The 16,549-nt window shown below is 46.3% G+C and overlaps 1 protein-coding gene across 1 annotated transcript in view; it reads right to left on the bottom strand.

Annotated features, from left to right (window-relative positions):
• Positions 1-893: 893 nt before the first annotated feature.
• tsnax (translin-associated factor X) overlaps positions 894-16,549 on the bottom strand; it is a 45,087-nt gene continuing 29,431 nt past the window's right edge. Inside the window, exon 7 of the mRNA XM_060925342.1 lies at positions 894-6,757. Coding sequence (XP_060781325.1) covers positions 6,380-6,757 — 378 coding nt within the window. The 3' untranslated portion in view covers positions 894-6,379. The remainder of the gene's footprint in view (positions 6,758-16,549) is intronic.

The raw sequence follows: 16,549 nt of genomic DNA, 5'->3' as shown, positions 1-16,549 counted from the left end.
TGATAAAGTTGTTCTTCTAGATATAGACCCTGGCTTGTTTACTTCTATTAGAAGTCTATGTTTGAGCTTACTCTTGTCATGATATGGTATTTTACTTTATTGGGAATTTCCTATAACATGCACAAAAACTATAGCATGCACAAAACCTGCCTCGAAATATTAGTAGGCATCTGTACTTCCACATGCTATTAGCATCTCTCTAGTGTATTTAGAAATCCCAAATACGAAATAGATCAGGATGTCGTCATGTCCCAAATCTAGTATCTGGTTGGCTATACACTTTTCAAGTGGAAAAAATACATTTGTGGGTAAAGAAGCAGCCTTTATTTTTGTCAAATGTACACTCAAACATGGCGAAATTCCTCCTCTGCATTTAACCTATCTGAAGCAGTGACTGCGCACATGCACAGACACAGAGAGTGAGTGCAGTGGGCAGAATAAATACATACATTTTGGGGGTAAATTATATGGATTTGTGCTGCCCACGTTTCAGCTTTTGGATGCAACATGACCATCTGGTAAAATATACATTTTTTTCATTGTTTCAGAGAGATTGTACTGACTGCAGTCATCTCGAGTTTCATTATTAACTGTCATGGCTATGTTTATATGTGGAATATGATAAGGGTTTATCGCGACTGGCTTGCCTTTACAGGTACTCACCCCTGCGCCATCTGCGACCCAGTGGCATCGCCCTCGCTTTCTCTCGCTGTCTTTCCTCCCTTCCAGGCACTTTCGGGACTCTGCATGGCAGGGCTGTCCTCCTCCCTGAGCTGAGACTTGGCTGCATACCATAAGCCAGGTGGCATCAGCAGATCTTCAGGTGGGCACCACCCCTTCCTTGGTGTTTCGTCATATTTAAGCCCACGACATCTCGGGGGGGGGGGGGGGGGGGGGGGGGGGGGCTCAACGGCAGGTCCAGCATCCTGGATCTGCCCCTGCTGAACACCACCCGACTCTATGAAGATGTTAATTCTTCACTGGTTGGCTCTCCCACCATACCTCCCGCTGTATCCAAATCCATCTTGATGCTGCCTCTGCTTGTTTACTGGTGTTGGCTACCAGCCGCTTCCTAGCGAGCCCTTCGATCCCTAGCAGCCCAAGGGCTCTTCCGAGCAACTGCCCAGCAAAGCCCTGGCAGCCGACCTTCACCGGCAGGTTCCAGGCCTTCCATCCATTCTGCTGGCTCTTGACGATAAGGGCTTGATATTTCTTGAGCTTACGCTCATGGGCCTCCTCCATCCTTTCTTCCCAGGGTACTGTCAGCTCGATGAGCACCACCTGTTTGGTTCCTTTCGACCAGAAGACGATATCTGGTCTGAGGCAAGTGTGGGTGATCTCCTCCAGGAATTTGAGCTGCTTCTTCAGGTCGGCCTGCATCTCCCAGTTGCTTGCTGTGGCCAGCACCCCTTTACTCCTCACCTCTGCCACTGCACTTTCCCCCACCCTGATGAAATGGATGAACTGGGGTCCACGAGAAAGCTGCCTTGCCTTCTTCCTGGCCTGCTCCACCCCTTCCGCCAACTGTGGCAGGATCTTGTGTCACCACCGGTACTTGCCATCTGCCAAGCTTGAGGGACATGAGGAGAGAACATGTTCAAAGTTGGCTGGCCTTCCACAGTGTGTGCAGCTCGGGCTCTCTGCCAATCCCCATGTATGGAGATTTGATGGAGTGGGCAGGATATCGTAAGTGGAACACAGCAAGAACTTTATCCAATGGCCTTCCATGCTCCAGATGTCCTGCCAAGTCAGGGCCCTCTCTTTCACACTCTCCCACCTCATCCAGCAGCCTTGACGTGCCGGCTTTCTTCTGCCTTTCAGACCTCTCAGTGGTTAGTACGATCACCTCACAGCAAGAAGGTTCTGGGTTCAGACCCAGCAGCCGGCAAGGACCTTTCTGTGTGGAGTTTGCATGTTCTCCCCGTGTCTGCGTGGGTTTCCTCCAGGTGCTCCGGTTTCCCCCACAATCCAAAGACATGCAGGTTAGGTTAATATGGGATGGCCTTGGGCTGAGGTGCCCTTGAGTGAGGCACCTAACTCCCAACTGCTCCCCGGGTGCTGTTAGCATGGCTGCCCACTGCTCTGGGTGTGTGTGTGCTCATTGCTCACGTGTGCGCGCGCGCATTTGTGTGTTCACTGCTTCAGCTGGGTTAAACACAGAGGAAATTTCACAAGTGTGTGATGAATAAAGTTGTGCTTTCTTTCTGTCTTTCTTTTTCTCCTTTGGGCCAGCTTTCTTCTAGCTTGATCTAGTGGAGCAGCCCAGACCAAGCCTTCCCTGGGCGACTGACCCAATGATGTCAGCATGATGCAGCCAGTCCTCTGCCTCCCTCAGTGCTCTGCTGGCTGGACACTTGCGACCTGTCCGAACGACAATGTCTGCCTGGCGCACTCTCTCATCTTTAGCACAAAGCCTGGCGTGTTTTTGTTGCCTTGTACTCTTCCACCACCGATATTATGGGCAGCTGCAGCTTGCTGCCTCTGCTGTACACACCAATGGAGCAGAAGCTTCTTGGGATGCCCAATCATCTTCTCAGGTAGGTGTTCATTTTCCTCTCCAGCCCTTCAACAGTAGAGATGGGTACCTCCATAGACGAGAAGTGGCCAGAGCAGTCTGGGGAGTACGCCGTGCTGGTACCCCCAGGCCTTATACTTGCCAGGCAGGCTACTCTTCTCCAGAGATTTCATCCAGGTTTTTGCCTGGACAAGCATCTCCCTTCACAATCTGCCTTTCATTAAGGTCTGCCTTGTACCACTTCCCCAAACTCTTCACAGGTTTTTCTCTGATAGTTGGAATGATGTTCTCTCCTATTTTGAAGTGGAACCGGTCCTGGACACATCCCTTCTTCTGTACCAGGCTTTTGTATTTTGTTGGCTTGAACTCCATCCTTGCCCAATTAGTGACCTCAATCAAGTCCTCCAAAATCCATCTTCCCTCAGGCACTGATCCATTTGTAATGGTGAGGTCATCCATGAAAGCTCTAATTGGCACCATTTAGATGCCACTTGCCAGTACTGCACCTCGATGCAACTTCTCTGCTGACTTTACGAGAAGGTTCATTGCCGCAGAAAACAGGATGACCGAGATTATGCACCCAGTGACCATGCCAACCTCTAGCCTCTGCCAGTCGGTGGTGAAATCTCCACAGGTGAAACGCATGTTGAACCTGTCGAAGTAACACTGCAAGAGCTTCTGGAACCGCTCTGGGATATGGTAGGTCTTCAGGGTCAATTCCACTAGCTTGTGGGATATCGTTCCATAGGCATTTGTTAGATCGAGCCATAGAACTGCCAGGTCACCGTTGTTCCTCTTTGCGTCCTCAATTATCTTAGAGATTATGCTAGTGTGCTCGAGGCAGCCAGATACCCCTGGGACTCCACCTTTTTGGACTGAAGTGTCCATGTACCCATTATCCAACATAAAGGTGGTCAACCTCTTCACCAGAATCCCTAGGAAGATCTTAGCTTCCACATTAAGAAACAAGATGGTCCGGAACCGTTTAATCCCAGTAGAGTTTTCTTCTTTAGGAATGAAACATCCCTCAGCAACCAACCACTCATCAGCGAGGAAGTTCTTCCTCCATGCTGCCTTTAGTAGCTTCCAGAGTCACTTCCTGAGCCTTTTGCAACATTTGTACACCTTGTACAGAATGGTGTTGGGCCCTGGAACTGATTTCCCTCTGGCCATCTTGAGGAAGAAGTTGTTGACGTCCTGCCAGCTTGGTTCCTCTACCTTGAAGGGAAAGGTTGGTTCAGCACCAGTCACCATTCTTCCTCGGTCGCCAACTCATCTTTCCAAGTGGTCACTGGGTCTTCCAGAGAATAATATGCGGAATACGATAAGGGTTTATCATGACTGGCTCGCCTTTACAGGTACTCACCCCGCGCCATCTGCGAGCCAGTGGCATCACTCTCTCTTTCTCTCTGTCTGTCTTTCCTCCCTTCCAGGCACTTTTGGGACTCTGCATGGCAGGGACATCCTCCTCCCTGAGCCGAAACAGCTTCTCCATCTCTTCCAGGCTGTCTTCCCTTCTAGGGTTGCTATGGGCCTGACGAAGATACTCCTCCACCTCTTCTTTTGTTGCTTGCAACTCCCCAGATCTTTTGTCTCCCAGGAGTTTCGACAAGTACTTGAATGGGTTCTTGGTGAAATCTACCCTTTCGTTCAACCGCCTCTTCCTGGCCCTGCGATGACACTCCGCTCGTCGCAAGATCTTAATGCGCTCCCTCAAAAGTCGTCTTGAATTTCTGAGAGTGCTGGTTTCTCCTCTGCTGTTGCTTCGCGAAAGGCCTTCTTCACTCTCCACAGATCCACTCTCAGGATTCCCATCTCCTTCAGGCGTCTGTTTTCCTTGGGCTGGATGTTTCCTCAGCCTTTCCGCTCTTTCATTCCCCTGTGCTCCAGATGATTGTCGCCATGGCCTTGAGCTTCCTCCCCACATCTCCTGCAATCGCTGCTTCCAGCACTTGGTCCACATCACAAGCAAACTTCTCCCATTCCTTCCTTGAAGCTGCGGCTGGCCAGTTCACTCATTCTTTCCGGACACCTTCTGCACAGGCATGCTGCCCAGCTCGTCCAGTGTCCTGACTGACTTCTCACTCTGGTGACCTGTCTCTTCTGTCACATCAGAGATGCTGCTCCTACCCCCCTCATCGTCATATGCCTGGAGCTTCTGGGGACTGTGGTTTGCGTCCTGCCCTGGCCTCTCCTCTGTCTTACCAGGTTGTCCTGTGCATTGCACATTATTTTCATTTTGTAGGCATGTCATCATGCTCTGATGAATTTTCAGACCCCTCTCATTTTTGTATTTCTCCCCACATCTGCAGACCCGGGATTCATTGGTAAGCTGTTTCATAGTCGATTGTCCGTCATGGGTGGTCGTAACATTAGTCTGTCCTGTGGGTTGATCATCCTCCCCCGCTCTCGCCCGACCCCGGGGGTATCTTGTAATGTACTTTCCATAGCAGATTGTAGTGGATTCCTCCACACAAAGGATGTGCTTCGGCTTGCCAAGCCTCCACACCCTGGCTCTGGTCTTTCCCAAATGTCAGCAGTCTTTCCTCGCTGTCACCATTCTTCCTCGGTCGCCAACTCATCTTTCCAAATGGTCACTGGGTCTTCCAGAGAATAATATGCGGAATACGATAAGGGTTTATCGTGACTGGCTCGCCTTCACAGGTACTCACCCCTGCGCCATCTGTGAGCCAGTGGCATCACACTCTCTCTCTGTCTGTCCTTCCTCCCTTCCAGGCACCTTCGGGACTCTGCATGGCAGGGCCGTCCTCCTCCCTGAGCCGAAACTTGACCGCAGATCATAAGCCAGGTGGCATCAGCAGATCTTCAGGTGGGCACCACCCTTCCTTGGTGTTTCATCATATTTAAGCCCACGACACCTCGGGGGGGCTCGACAGCAGGTCCAGAATCCTGGATCTGCCCCTGCTGAACACCACCCAACTCTATGATGTTAATTTTTCACCAGTTGGCTCTCCCACCGCACCTCCCACTGTATCCAAATCCATCTTGATGCTGCCTCTGTTTGTTTACTGGTGTTGGCTACCAGCCACTTCCTAGCGAGCCCTTCGATCCCTAGCAGCCCAAGGGCTCTCCAGAGCAACCGCCCAGCAAAGCCCCGGCACACGACCTCCACATGTTTCTTTGTTTGCCCAGCAATATAGCAGACGCCATGTGATAAACAAAAATCTGTGATGTTGGTAAAGGGACCCTATACTATTAAAATGCCCAAATAGGGATGTTGCCAACATTAACTCCTCTCTTGGCATACTGTGCAAACAATAAATTAACTTGAATCCAAGTTATTTATTCACACAACCAGTTGCTTGTGAGAATAAAGAACTTGAATTCAAGTTAGTCAAGTTTCAAGGCTGCTGCCACTAAGAGAAAGCAATAAGAACTAAAACCTTTTTCTATGCATCACAGGACAGTTCAAATGATGTACTAAACCAGGTCAGAAGCCTCTTTGGTGTCTGGGATACTGCATGATATTTATACCTACAGCCTATGTATAATATACAGTCAGTCACTCAAGCATAACAATTACTCATAGGCATCTTATATAGAACACTCAACATAATGTGAAAGAGATTAAAACATTTAAACTCACAGATAAAAATGCAATTTTCAAAGCAATGAAAAGTGAAGGACAGCTCAGACACCTGTTCATAACAAAAATGAGCTTTATTGGCATCTCTTAATATGTCTGACATGCTTTAAAAAAAAATTCATGGTTGAATTACATCATGCGATAATCGGGACCTCTAAAATCAAACAATTACATAGGCAAACATTTTCCCATAATGTAATAGATAATGTTCAACCAACAACAACATGCATATTTCAGACATAAGCGAAATAGGACCTCTAGACTGCTCCATCATCTTCCTCCAACACTGTCGCCTTGTTTGAAAAAACATCAGCTAACATGTGTTTGGGAATCTCTGAACCACGCACTCTGAGTGTATAGCAGGCATCCTCCACCTTACCAAGGCTCTGTCGGAGAGTATGCAACTTTTTAGAAACCTCATAAGGACCCACATTACCAATATAAGAAAATCCATCATGGATCTGCCGCAGGAAGTTACTGAGCTCAAAGGGTGTGTCCACATCACCATTTCCAACACTGCTGATACACATGCGCATCAGCTCACCAGTCAGATCAGCCACACCCAAAAGGTAGTCGGTTGGTGTAACTTGGAAAGTCAACACACAGGCTCCTGGCCACAAACCCCTGCCACAAACCTGAACCAGAGAGGAGGTCACATAATGAGCATTTGTACATTGAAGAGTACCTAAAAACACCATCATCACACAGTGACAAAGAAGGTGAACAAGAGAGGAAAATTATGGAGTGAAATTAGAGATGGGAGAACATTTGAAAGAAAATGTGTAATGTGATGTTATTGAACATTTTCAATGTGAAAAATTTATTTGAATATTTAGGTTCTGAAATAATTTATTTTAAATTTAGGTCTTGAAATTTTAGGTTTAAAAAAAATTCTGGTATTAAAAATTTAAGCCGTTCAAAATTGAAAATCATAAAAATTCAGGTCTTGGAATTTATGAAAAATATTCAGGACACTCAGAAAAAGCAAATAAGCCTCAGTCTAACTCAGTCCTGGCCAATCACAACATACCTCTAAGGTCATAGAGAGAGTTTGTAAGATGATGATATGCTAATGCTTGCTGCTAGCAACAGTTTAGCAGGGACTTGTAGGCCAGATGACATAGCACCTATCCAGTCAGCTCTTCCTCACAAATGTGCCACCCAACCTTTAATTGAGAAATTTATTCAGAGAAAAATAAATACCTCAAGAAATAATTTTCAGAAAAATAAAAAACCCCAACATGTTCCACAATTATTGGCACCCCTGGAAATTACAGTGAACACAATGCAACAAGCATATTTCCCCATTTAATTTGTACATTTTTGAGTTGACTGGAGTGTGAAGGAACTTTCAAACTATAATCCATGACTTCCTGATTAACTGGGATACAAACATGAGGTGACAAAGAGGCAAAATTCCCTTAGTTATCCATCAGCATGGGAAAGAGAAGAAGTGTCCCATGGCTGGACACTTGGGGCAGGATAAGACACTAGCCCGAATAATGGCCCAGTTCTATTGGCCAGGGATTCGTGGCGATGTCCGTAGATGGTGTACGGCGTGCCGCGAATGCCAGTTAGTAAATCCAGCGGCTATTCCAAAAGCGCCTTTACACCCTCTACCATTAATCAAGACCCCGTTCGAAAGAATTGGGATGGATCTCGTCAGGCCATTAGATCGGTCAACGAGGGTATCGCTTTATTTTAGTTCTGGTGGACTATGCAACGCGATACCCGGAAGCAGTACCTCTTTGCAATATCTCAGCACGCAGTATTGCAGAAGCACTCTTCCACGTCATCTCCCGAGTCGGAATCCCCAAAGAGATTCTGACTGATCAAGGCACTTCATTTATGTCACGCACACTGCGCGAACTGTATGGGTTACTGGGAAGTAAGCCGATCCGCACCAGCATTCATCACCCACAAATGGACGGTTTAGTCGAACGGTTCAATTGCACCCTTAAGAATATAATTAAAACGTTTGTACGCAAGGACACACGCAATTGGGATAAATGGCTCGAACCCCTGTTATTCACAGTGCGAGAGGTCCCACAAGCCTCCACGGGGTTCTCCCTGTTCTAATTATTATATGGGTGTAAGCCGCGCGGCATCCTAGATGAAAATTGGGATGAGGGACCTTCACCAAGCAAAAATGAAATCCAATACGTTATTGACCTGCATGCAAAACTACACACACGCATACCTAACCCAGGAGAATTTGCGGCAGGCCCAAGAACGGCAAATCTGCCTGTACGACAGGGGTACGCGCCTTAGGGAGTTTGCACCGGGAGATAAAGTCCTCATACTGTTGCCCACGTCAAGCTCCAAATTGATCACCAAGTGGCAAGGACCCTTTGAGGTCACACGGCGAGTCGAGGACGTTGACTATGAGGTGAGGCGAACGGACAGGGGTGGGGCGCTACAGATTTACCACCTCAATCTACTCAAACTCTGGAATGAGGAGGTCCCCGTGGTGTTGCTGTCGTTGGTTCCGGAGAAGGCAGAGCTGGGGCCAGAGGTTCAAAAGGGAACATTGACATCGCGTACCTCTCCGGTCCCCTGTGGAGACCACCTCTCCCTGACCCAACTCACGGAGGTTGCCCAGTTGCAGACCGAATTTTCAGACATGTTCTCACCCCTGCCCGGCTGCACCCACCTCATAGAACACCACATTGAGAAGCCCCTGGGGGTGGTAGTGCACAGCCACCAGCCCAGTGGTCTTGGTTCCCAAGGCCGACGGATCGGTCCGGTTCTGTGTGGACTATAGAAAAGTCAACGCGGTGTCTAAATTCGATGCGTACCCAATGCCTCGTATTGACGAGTTGCTGGATTGACTAGGCACGGCTCGCTTTTATTCGACACTGGATTTGACAAAGGGTTATTGGCAGATCCCCTTGACTCCACTATCCCGAGAAGAAACGGCCTTTTCCACACCGTTTGGCTTACACCAATTTGTCACACTTCCTTTTGGGCTGTTTGGGGCGCCCGCTACGTTCCAGCAGCTTATGGACAGGGTCCTCCGCCCCCACGCGGCCGCATACTTAGACGACATAATAATCTATAGTAATGACTGGCCGCGGCATCTGCAACACCTGAGGGCCATCCTTGGGTCGCTGAGGCAAGCGGGTCTCACGGCCAACCCGAAGAAGTGTGCGATTTGGCGGGTGGAAGTACAGTATCTAGGCTTCCACTTGGGCAATGGGCAGGTGCATCCCCAAATTAATAAGACAGCAGTGATTGCGGCCTGCCCGAGGCCCAAGACCAAAAAGGGGGTGAGACAGTTCCTGGGGCTGGCTGGCTACTATCATAGGTTTATACCTAATTATTCGGACGTCACCAGCCCGCTGACTGAGCTCACTAAAAAGGGGGCACCAGATCCGGTCCAGTAGACGGAGCAATGCCAGCGGGCTTTCTCTGAGGTGAAGGCTGCACTGTGTGGGGGGGGCCACTGTTACACTCCCCTGACTTTTCTCTCCCCTTTATGTTGCAGACGGACGTGTTGGACAGAGGGCTGGGGGCTGTTTTGTTCCAGGAGGTGGAGGATCGCCCCGTGCTACAGCATCAGCAGGAAGCCGTCAGTGCGTAAGGGGTGCTACAGCACAATACAGAAGGAGTGCCTAGCCATCAAGTGGGTGGTCCTTGCCCTCTGCTACTACCTGCTGGGATGCCCTTTCACCCTCTTTTCGGACCACGCGCCCCTCCAGTGGCTCCACCGCATGAAGGATGCCAATGCGTGGATCACCCGTTGGTATCTGGCACTCTAACCCTTCAACTTCAAGGTGATCCACAGGCCGGGGGCACAGATGGTCATGGCGGACTTCCTCTCCCGTCCGGGGGGGGGGGGGGGGGGGGGAGTTGGCTGCTGCAGGCCGGATGGCTGCCTGGCCTGAGTCGGGCGGTGGGGGTATGTGGCAGCGGGGGCATGGTCAAGCGTTGGTCTGTGACCGGAGGGCGGAGTCAGGGAAGGTAAGTGGCAGAATCACTGCACCTGATGTCAATTAACCTGTGTTTGTGTCTTCCCCAGTGACCACGCCTGATAAAAGTAGAGAGAGAACAGAAGAAGAGAGCTCTCTCCCCAACCAGATGAGTGATGGGCGCGCGCGCGCGTCTGGGAGATTGTGTCAACTGAAAAGTGTCACAATAAAGAGTTCTCAATTCAGTTCTGTCCTGCCGTACATTTGTGCTCCACCCACCCGCTCAAAGTCTTACAGTGAATTACAAGAAAAAGGGTTTCCAAGTCTCCAAAAACACCAATCAGATGCCACCTCCATGCCAACAAATTATTTGAAAGGTATGCCAGAAACACCTTTTCTGTCAGTTAACTGCAAATGTAAGCACCTGAAGTCTGTGAAACACTCCTACAAATTTACTGGGAACTGTGTTTTATGGTCTGATATAACAAAAATGGAGCTTTTTGGCAGTAAACACTCGAGGGGGGTTTGGAGTAAAAAGAAGAATAGCTATACAAGAACCCTATCACAGCTGTAAAATATGATGGAAGCTCTGTGATATTTGGGGGCCGTTTTTCCTCCAAAAGGTCCTGGAAACCTTGTTAGGATACAGGGCCTCATGGACCCCATGAAGTACCTAGCCATTTTAAATCAATCTGTCTACCTCTCCAGCTTCCAGCAGGACAATGATCTGAAGCACATGTCCAAATCAACACAAAAATGGTTAGCTGACCACAGAATCAAGTTTCTGTCATGGCCCCAGTCCCCTGACCAGAACACAACTGAAAACCTGTAGGGTAAGCTGAAGAGACTGCACCAGTGCACAGGGCCTAGGACTCTGGACAATCTGGAGAGATTCTGTAAAAAGGACCAGTCCCAGATGCCCTGTTCTGTATTCTCCAATCTTATAAAATGTCATTCAGAGAAGACTCAGTTCTGTTTTACTGGCAAAGGGAAGCTGTACAAAGTATTAAATGCAGGGGTACCAATAACAGTGGCATGTGTTTTTATTGAAAAGTTCTTGATGGGGGGGGATTTGCTTACCTCCGAATACATTTATTTCAATTAAAGGTTGGGCTTTTCTCATTGTTTCAATGCAATATGAAGTTACTTCACCAAAAAGGTGGATTTTTCTAACCCTTTTGACTAATCTTTACAAGGGGTGGCAATAATCATGGTGGGACATTGAGTGATATATCTCACACACACAATCCATATTCACTAGATATGATCAATCGCGTGCTCTGATTGGCTATTCTACTACGAGGATATCAGCTCATATACCATGAGTAGAGAAAAACAAAATGGAGGAGCGTGTTGCTGAACCAACCATGGATGAAATAAAAACTACTCGAAACTCCCCCCCCCCCCCCCCAAAAAAAAATTGTAAATCAAATCAAGTATTTAAAAGAAACAGAAATAGCTAAAAGAACACAAGTTTTTGTTTGTTTGTTCCCCCCAATATCACCTGTTCCACACTCCAGCCCAGTCAGTGGCAGTAATGAACCTTTAAATTGGTTTGCCAACTGCCAAAAAAAAAAAAAAAAGGAAAACCCCCAAAATACAAAAAAGCAAAAAATATGAAATAAAAGTATTTGATGGTAAGAACATATCTTTTTTTTTTTCAAGAATTATGATAGCATTTTTTTTCACAAATCGTTAATCATTTCATTGGTTCATTTACATTCTAAGCAGAAATGATTTTGTCAAACGTTTTGTATGAAATTTTTATTTATTGAATTTGAAAAAAAATGCTGTTTCTCTTAAAATCCAATGAACATGGGTAGAAAAAACAGCTATTCCACTCATAGCCAACTCGGCGATCAGCTCATGTTCAACTGAATTTTGTGGAATAGCCATTTTATTTATTTTATACACTATATATAAAAATGTATCAGCCCTGCAATAACTTGGCGACTTGTCCAGGGTGTACCCTGCCTCTTGCCCATAGTCAGCTGGGATAGACTCCAGCTTGCCTGCGACCCTGTAGAAGGATAAAGCGGCTAGAGATAATGAGATGAGATGAGATATATAAAAATGTATCAGCCCTGCAATAACTTGGCGACTTGTCCAGGGTGTACCCTGCCTCTTGCCCATAGTCAGCTGGGATAGACTCCAGCTTGCCTGCGACCCTGTTGAACAGGATAAGCGGCTACAGACAATGGATGGATGGAGATATAGCAAAAATATGAGTTGATATACTGTCAAATAATAATAATAATAATAATAATAATAATAATAATAATAAAGTAGTTGATGGGATCTACCCAGAATTTCTGAAGAATCTTGGCTGAAAGGGTTGCACCTGGCTGGCTGCCTTATTCACCTACTGTATGTCCACACCACTGGAACCATCCCTCAGGTCGGAACAGAGTCCATAATCACTGCCCTCCTCAAACCTGGGAAGATATGGCCAGCTACCAACCCATTTCCCTCCTTTGTACAACATACAAGTTATTTGAGCACCTACTCTGAGCACAGCTGTCTCTTTTGGTAGAGCCCACCCTGCCAAAAGAACAAGCTGGCTTCAGACCTGGCACAAGTTGTGCAGATCAAGTCCTAGCCCTCACTACCAACATTTAGGCTGGCTTCCAAAACACCCAGAAAACTGGACTTGTTCTTATTGTCTTATCAGCCTATGACACTGTAAGAGACATGAACTACTGCTGAAAGCAACCAGGATTCTGAAGTGCTAAACTACTTATGTGCTGCATCCATCCTCAGTAATAACAGATTCCAGGTATCACTAGGGAACCAGTCCAGCTCTGTCAGGACCTTTGTCAGGACCTTGAGCCTCCCCCCAAGGCTCTGTCTTGGCTCCCCTTCTTTTCAATATCTATGTAAGCGATTTACCACCAACCTCATCCAGGAAGTTTGCTTACACAGATGACTTTACTTATGCTTGCCAGGGAACTTCCTTGAAAGGCATCAGCAGAGTGCTGACCCAAGACCTGAAAGTCATGGAGGAGTACTTCACCTCCTGGAGACTCCACCCCACCCCCAGTAATGATTACTGCTTTCCACCTTAGCAACCACTTTGCAAATGCCAAACAAGTGTCCTTCTGTGGCAAGCCGGTGAGGAACGAGGACCTTCTAAAATACCTTGGGGTCACGCTTGATCACACCCTCACATATCGTGAATACCTGAAGAGGGTAGCTGACAAGCTGAAGTCAAGGGTGAACATCAGGAAGCTTTCAGGCAACAGTTGGGGATCCAAGGCAAAACACCCTTCGCACTGCAAGTGTAGCCCTAGTCTACTCAACAGCAGAGTAATGCTCAACAACCTGGGCCAACAGCTGCCATACCAAACAAGTTGACACAGTCTTGAACTCTGCAATGCGGGTGGTCAAAGGGACACTGAAATCAACACCCCTTCCGTGACTCCCTGTCCTCCCTCACATCACTCCCCCACAACATACACAAAAAGGAAAGAATGATAAAGGACATGATTGCCATTGAGGCCAGCTTTGACCTTCCCATTCATTATGATGACATAACCTGCTGACCATGCATTTAAAGCATATATGCAGAGCCATGGCCTCACTTTCGTTTATAAATGCCTTGAGACCTCAAGAATGGCACAGGAATAGTTTTAAGCGTGAACAATAAATCTAATATAATAATTTTTATGATTAAAGTGATTCATATAGGTAGCGGTCTGAGTGAATGACCTTGACGTCCGTAACGTCACAGCAGGAATTGGTCTCATCGCCATTTCCGCTATACTAAAACACAGAGCTGACTGCAACTCCAATCCTCCATTTTGAGCTAATTTATTGCCATGCCATGTAGATGTGTCAGCAACACGACAGAAGATGGATTTAAGTTGCATTCATGGTCCAAGAATGTTCAAACTGCAAAGATTTGGATGCATTTTGCGAGAAGTTCATGGGCACATTCGACACCTACGAAGTGGTCTCTCTGCTCTGCACATTTTACTGAAGACTCGTATGAAACCTCTGATCTGTTGGAGTGTTGGCTATAAGCCTGTATTGAAAGAGGGTGCAGTACCAACAATTAAAGAAAAAGAAAACTACAAGAAAAGGAAAGTATTTTATTATTATTTTTTAAAAAGCAAAGTTCAGTTGCACCAGTCCTCCAGGAGTGAGCTGAGGGTTGTTGCTAAAACCCGGGATGGAACGGGACACGATATATCGCTCAGGCAGTGTTGTTGCTAACCCCGTGGTTGTTGCTAAAACCAGTGACGTCCCATTCTGTCCCAGGTTTTAGTAATTGCCTGAGCCGAGCAGTAATGGCGGAGTACTCCGCATGGACAAAATAGACGAGTGGACCAGCCATCTGATTTCTAAACTGGATATTGCTGCCATCTCGCCCTTACATGGAAGTGAATGAACAGAGAACTGAATGAACAACTGAAAGTCAGATTGTTTAAAAACAAATCAGCCACAAGATTGGCCTTCAAGAAGCGAGAACACAGATGGGTAAGCTCCAACTCTCATTTGGATAAAAAACAAAACAAACAAAAAAAAAAAACCCTCATTGTTTACCTGCATTGAGATTAAGACATGTAACTTGTATTGTGTATAAGTTACCGCTATAAGATTTATTTAATTTGCTTCAGAATGTGATCGTCTCAGTTCATCTGATTATTTAATTAGCCTTTTATGTTTTATCAGTGAAAATGCATGCATGTTGCATAAGTTATAACACCTATCCTGTTTTAATGAGAGTCAACCCACAATCAATGAAATCAAATCAGTCTTAGTTGAGCAAGTTGGTAATGGGATTTCTTACTTTCACCATCCAACCCCGATTCCAAAAAAGTTGGGACAAAGTACAAATTGTAAATAAAAACGGAATGCAATGATGTGGAAGTTTCAAAATTCCATATTTTATTCAGAATAGAACATAGATGACATATCAAATGTTTAAACTGAGAAAATGTATCATTTAAAGAGAAAAATTAGGTGATTTTAAATTTCATGACAACACCACATCTCAAAAAAGTTGGGACAAGGCCATGTTTACCACTGTGAGACATCCCCTTTTCTCTTTACAACAGTCTGTAAACGCCTGGGGACTGAGGAGACAAGTTGCTCAAGTTTAGGGATAGGAATGTTAACCCATTCTTGTCTAATGTAGGATTCTAGTTGCTCAACTGTCTTAGGTCTTTTTTGTCGTATCTTCCATTTTATGATGCACCAAATGTTTTCTATGGGTGAAAGATCTGGACTGCAGGCTGGCCAGTTCAGTACCCGGACCCTTCTTCTACGCAGCCATGATGCTGTAATTGATGCAATATATGGTTTGGCATTGTCATGTGGGAAAATGCAAGGTCTTCCCTGAAAGAGACGTCATCTGGATGGGAGCATATGTTGCTCTAGAACCTGGATATACCTTTCAGCATTGATGGTGTCTTTCCAGATGTGTAAGCTGCCCACGCCACACGCACTAATGCAACCCCACGCCATCAGAGATGCAGGCTTCTGAACTGAGGCTTCTGATAACAACTTGGGTCGTCCTTCTCCTCTTTAGTCCGAATGACACGGCGTCCCTGATTTCCATAAAGAACTTCAAGTTTTGATTTGACTGACCACAGAACAGTTTTCCACTTTGCCACAGTCCATTTTAAAATGAGCCTTGGCCCAGAGAAGACGTCTGCGTTTCTGGATCATGTTTAGATACGGCTTCTTCTTTGAACTATAGAGTTTTAGCTGGCAACAGCGGATGGCACGGTGAATTGTGTTCACAGATAATGTTCTCTGGAAATATTCCTGAGCCCGTTTTGTGATTTCCAATACAGAAGCATGCCTGTATGTGATGCAGTGCTGTCTAAGGGCCCGAAGATCACGGGCACCCAGTATGGTTTTCCGGCCTTGACCCTTACGCACAGAGATTCTTCCAGATTCTCTGAATCTTTTGATGATATTATGCACTGTAGATGATGATATGTTCAAACTCTTTGCAATTTTACATTGTCAAACTCCTTTCTGATATTGCTCCACTATTTGTGGGCGCAGAATTAGGGGGATTGGTGATCCTCTCCCCATCTTTACTTCTGAGAGCCGCTGCCACTCCAAGATGTTCTTTTTATACCCAGTCATGTTAAATGACCTATTGCCAATTGACCTAATGAGTTGCAATTTGGTCCTCCAGCTGTTCCTTTTTTGTACCTTTAACTTTTCCAGCCTCTTATTGCCCCTGTCCCAACTTTTTTGAGGTGTTGCTGTCATGAAATTTCAAATGAGCCAATATTTGGCATGAAATTTCAAAATGTCTCACTTTCGACATTTGATATGTTGTCTATGTTCTATTGTGAATACAATATCAGTTTTTGAGATTTGTAAATTATTGCATTCCGTTTTTATTTACAATTTGTACTTTGTCCCAACTTTTTTGGAATCGGGGTTGTACATTATTTATATGACTTTGGTCTATAGCTGTAAAAGGCCTTGACCTTAAAACCGGTTATCGCAGTGACGTCACGCACTCAGGCATGGCTAGCTCAGCGGGGCAGC

The sequence above is a fragment of the Neoarius graeffei genome, chromosome 7 (assembly GCF_027579695.1).
Source record: "Neoarius graeffei isolate fNeoGra1 chromosome 7, fNeoGra1.pri, whole genome shotgun sequence".
NCBI classification, from domain to species: Eukaryota; Metazoa; Chordata; class Actinopteri; order Siluriformes; family Ariidae; genus Neoarius; species Neoarius graeffei.
Note: the sequence above shows the minus strand (reverse complement) of the source record. Positions and strands in the feature narration are given on the sequence as shown.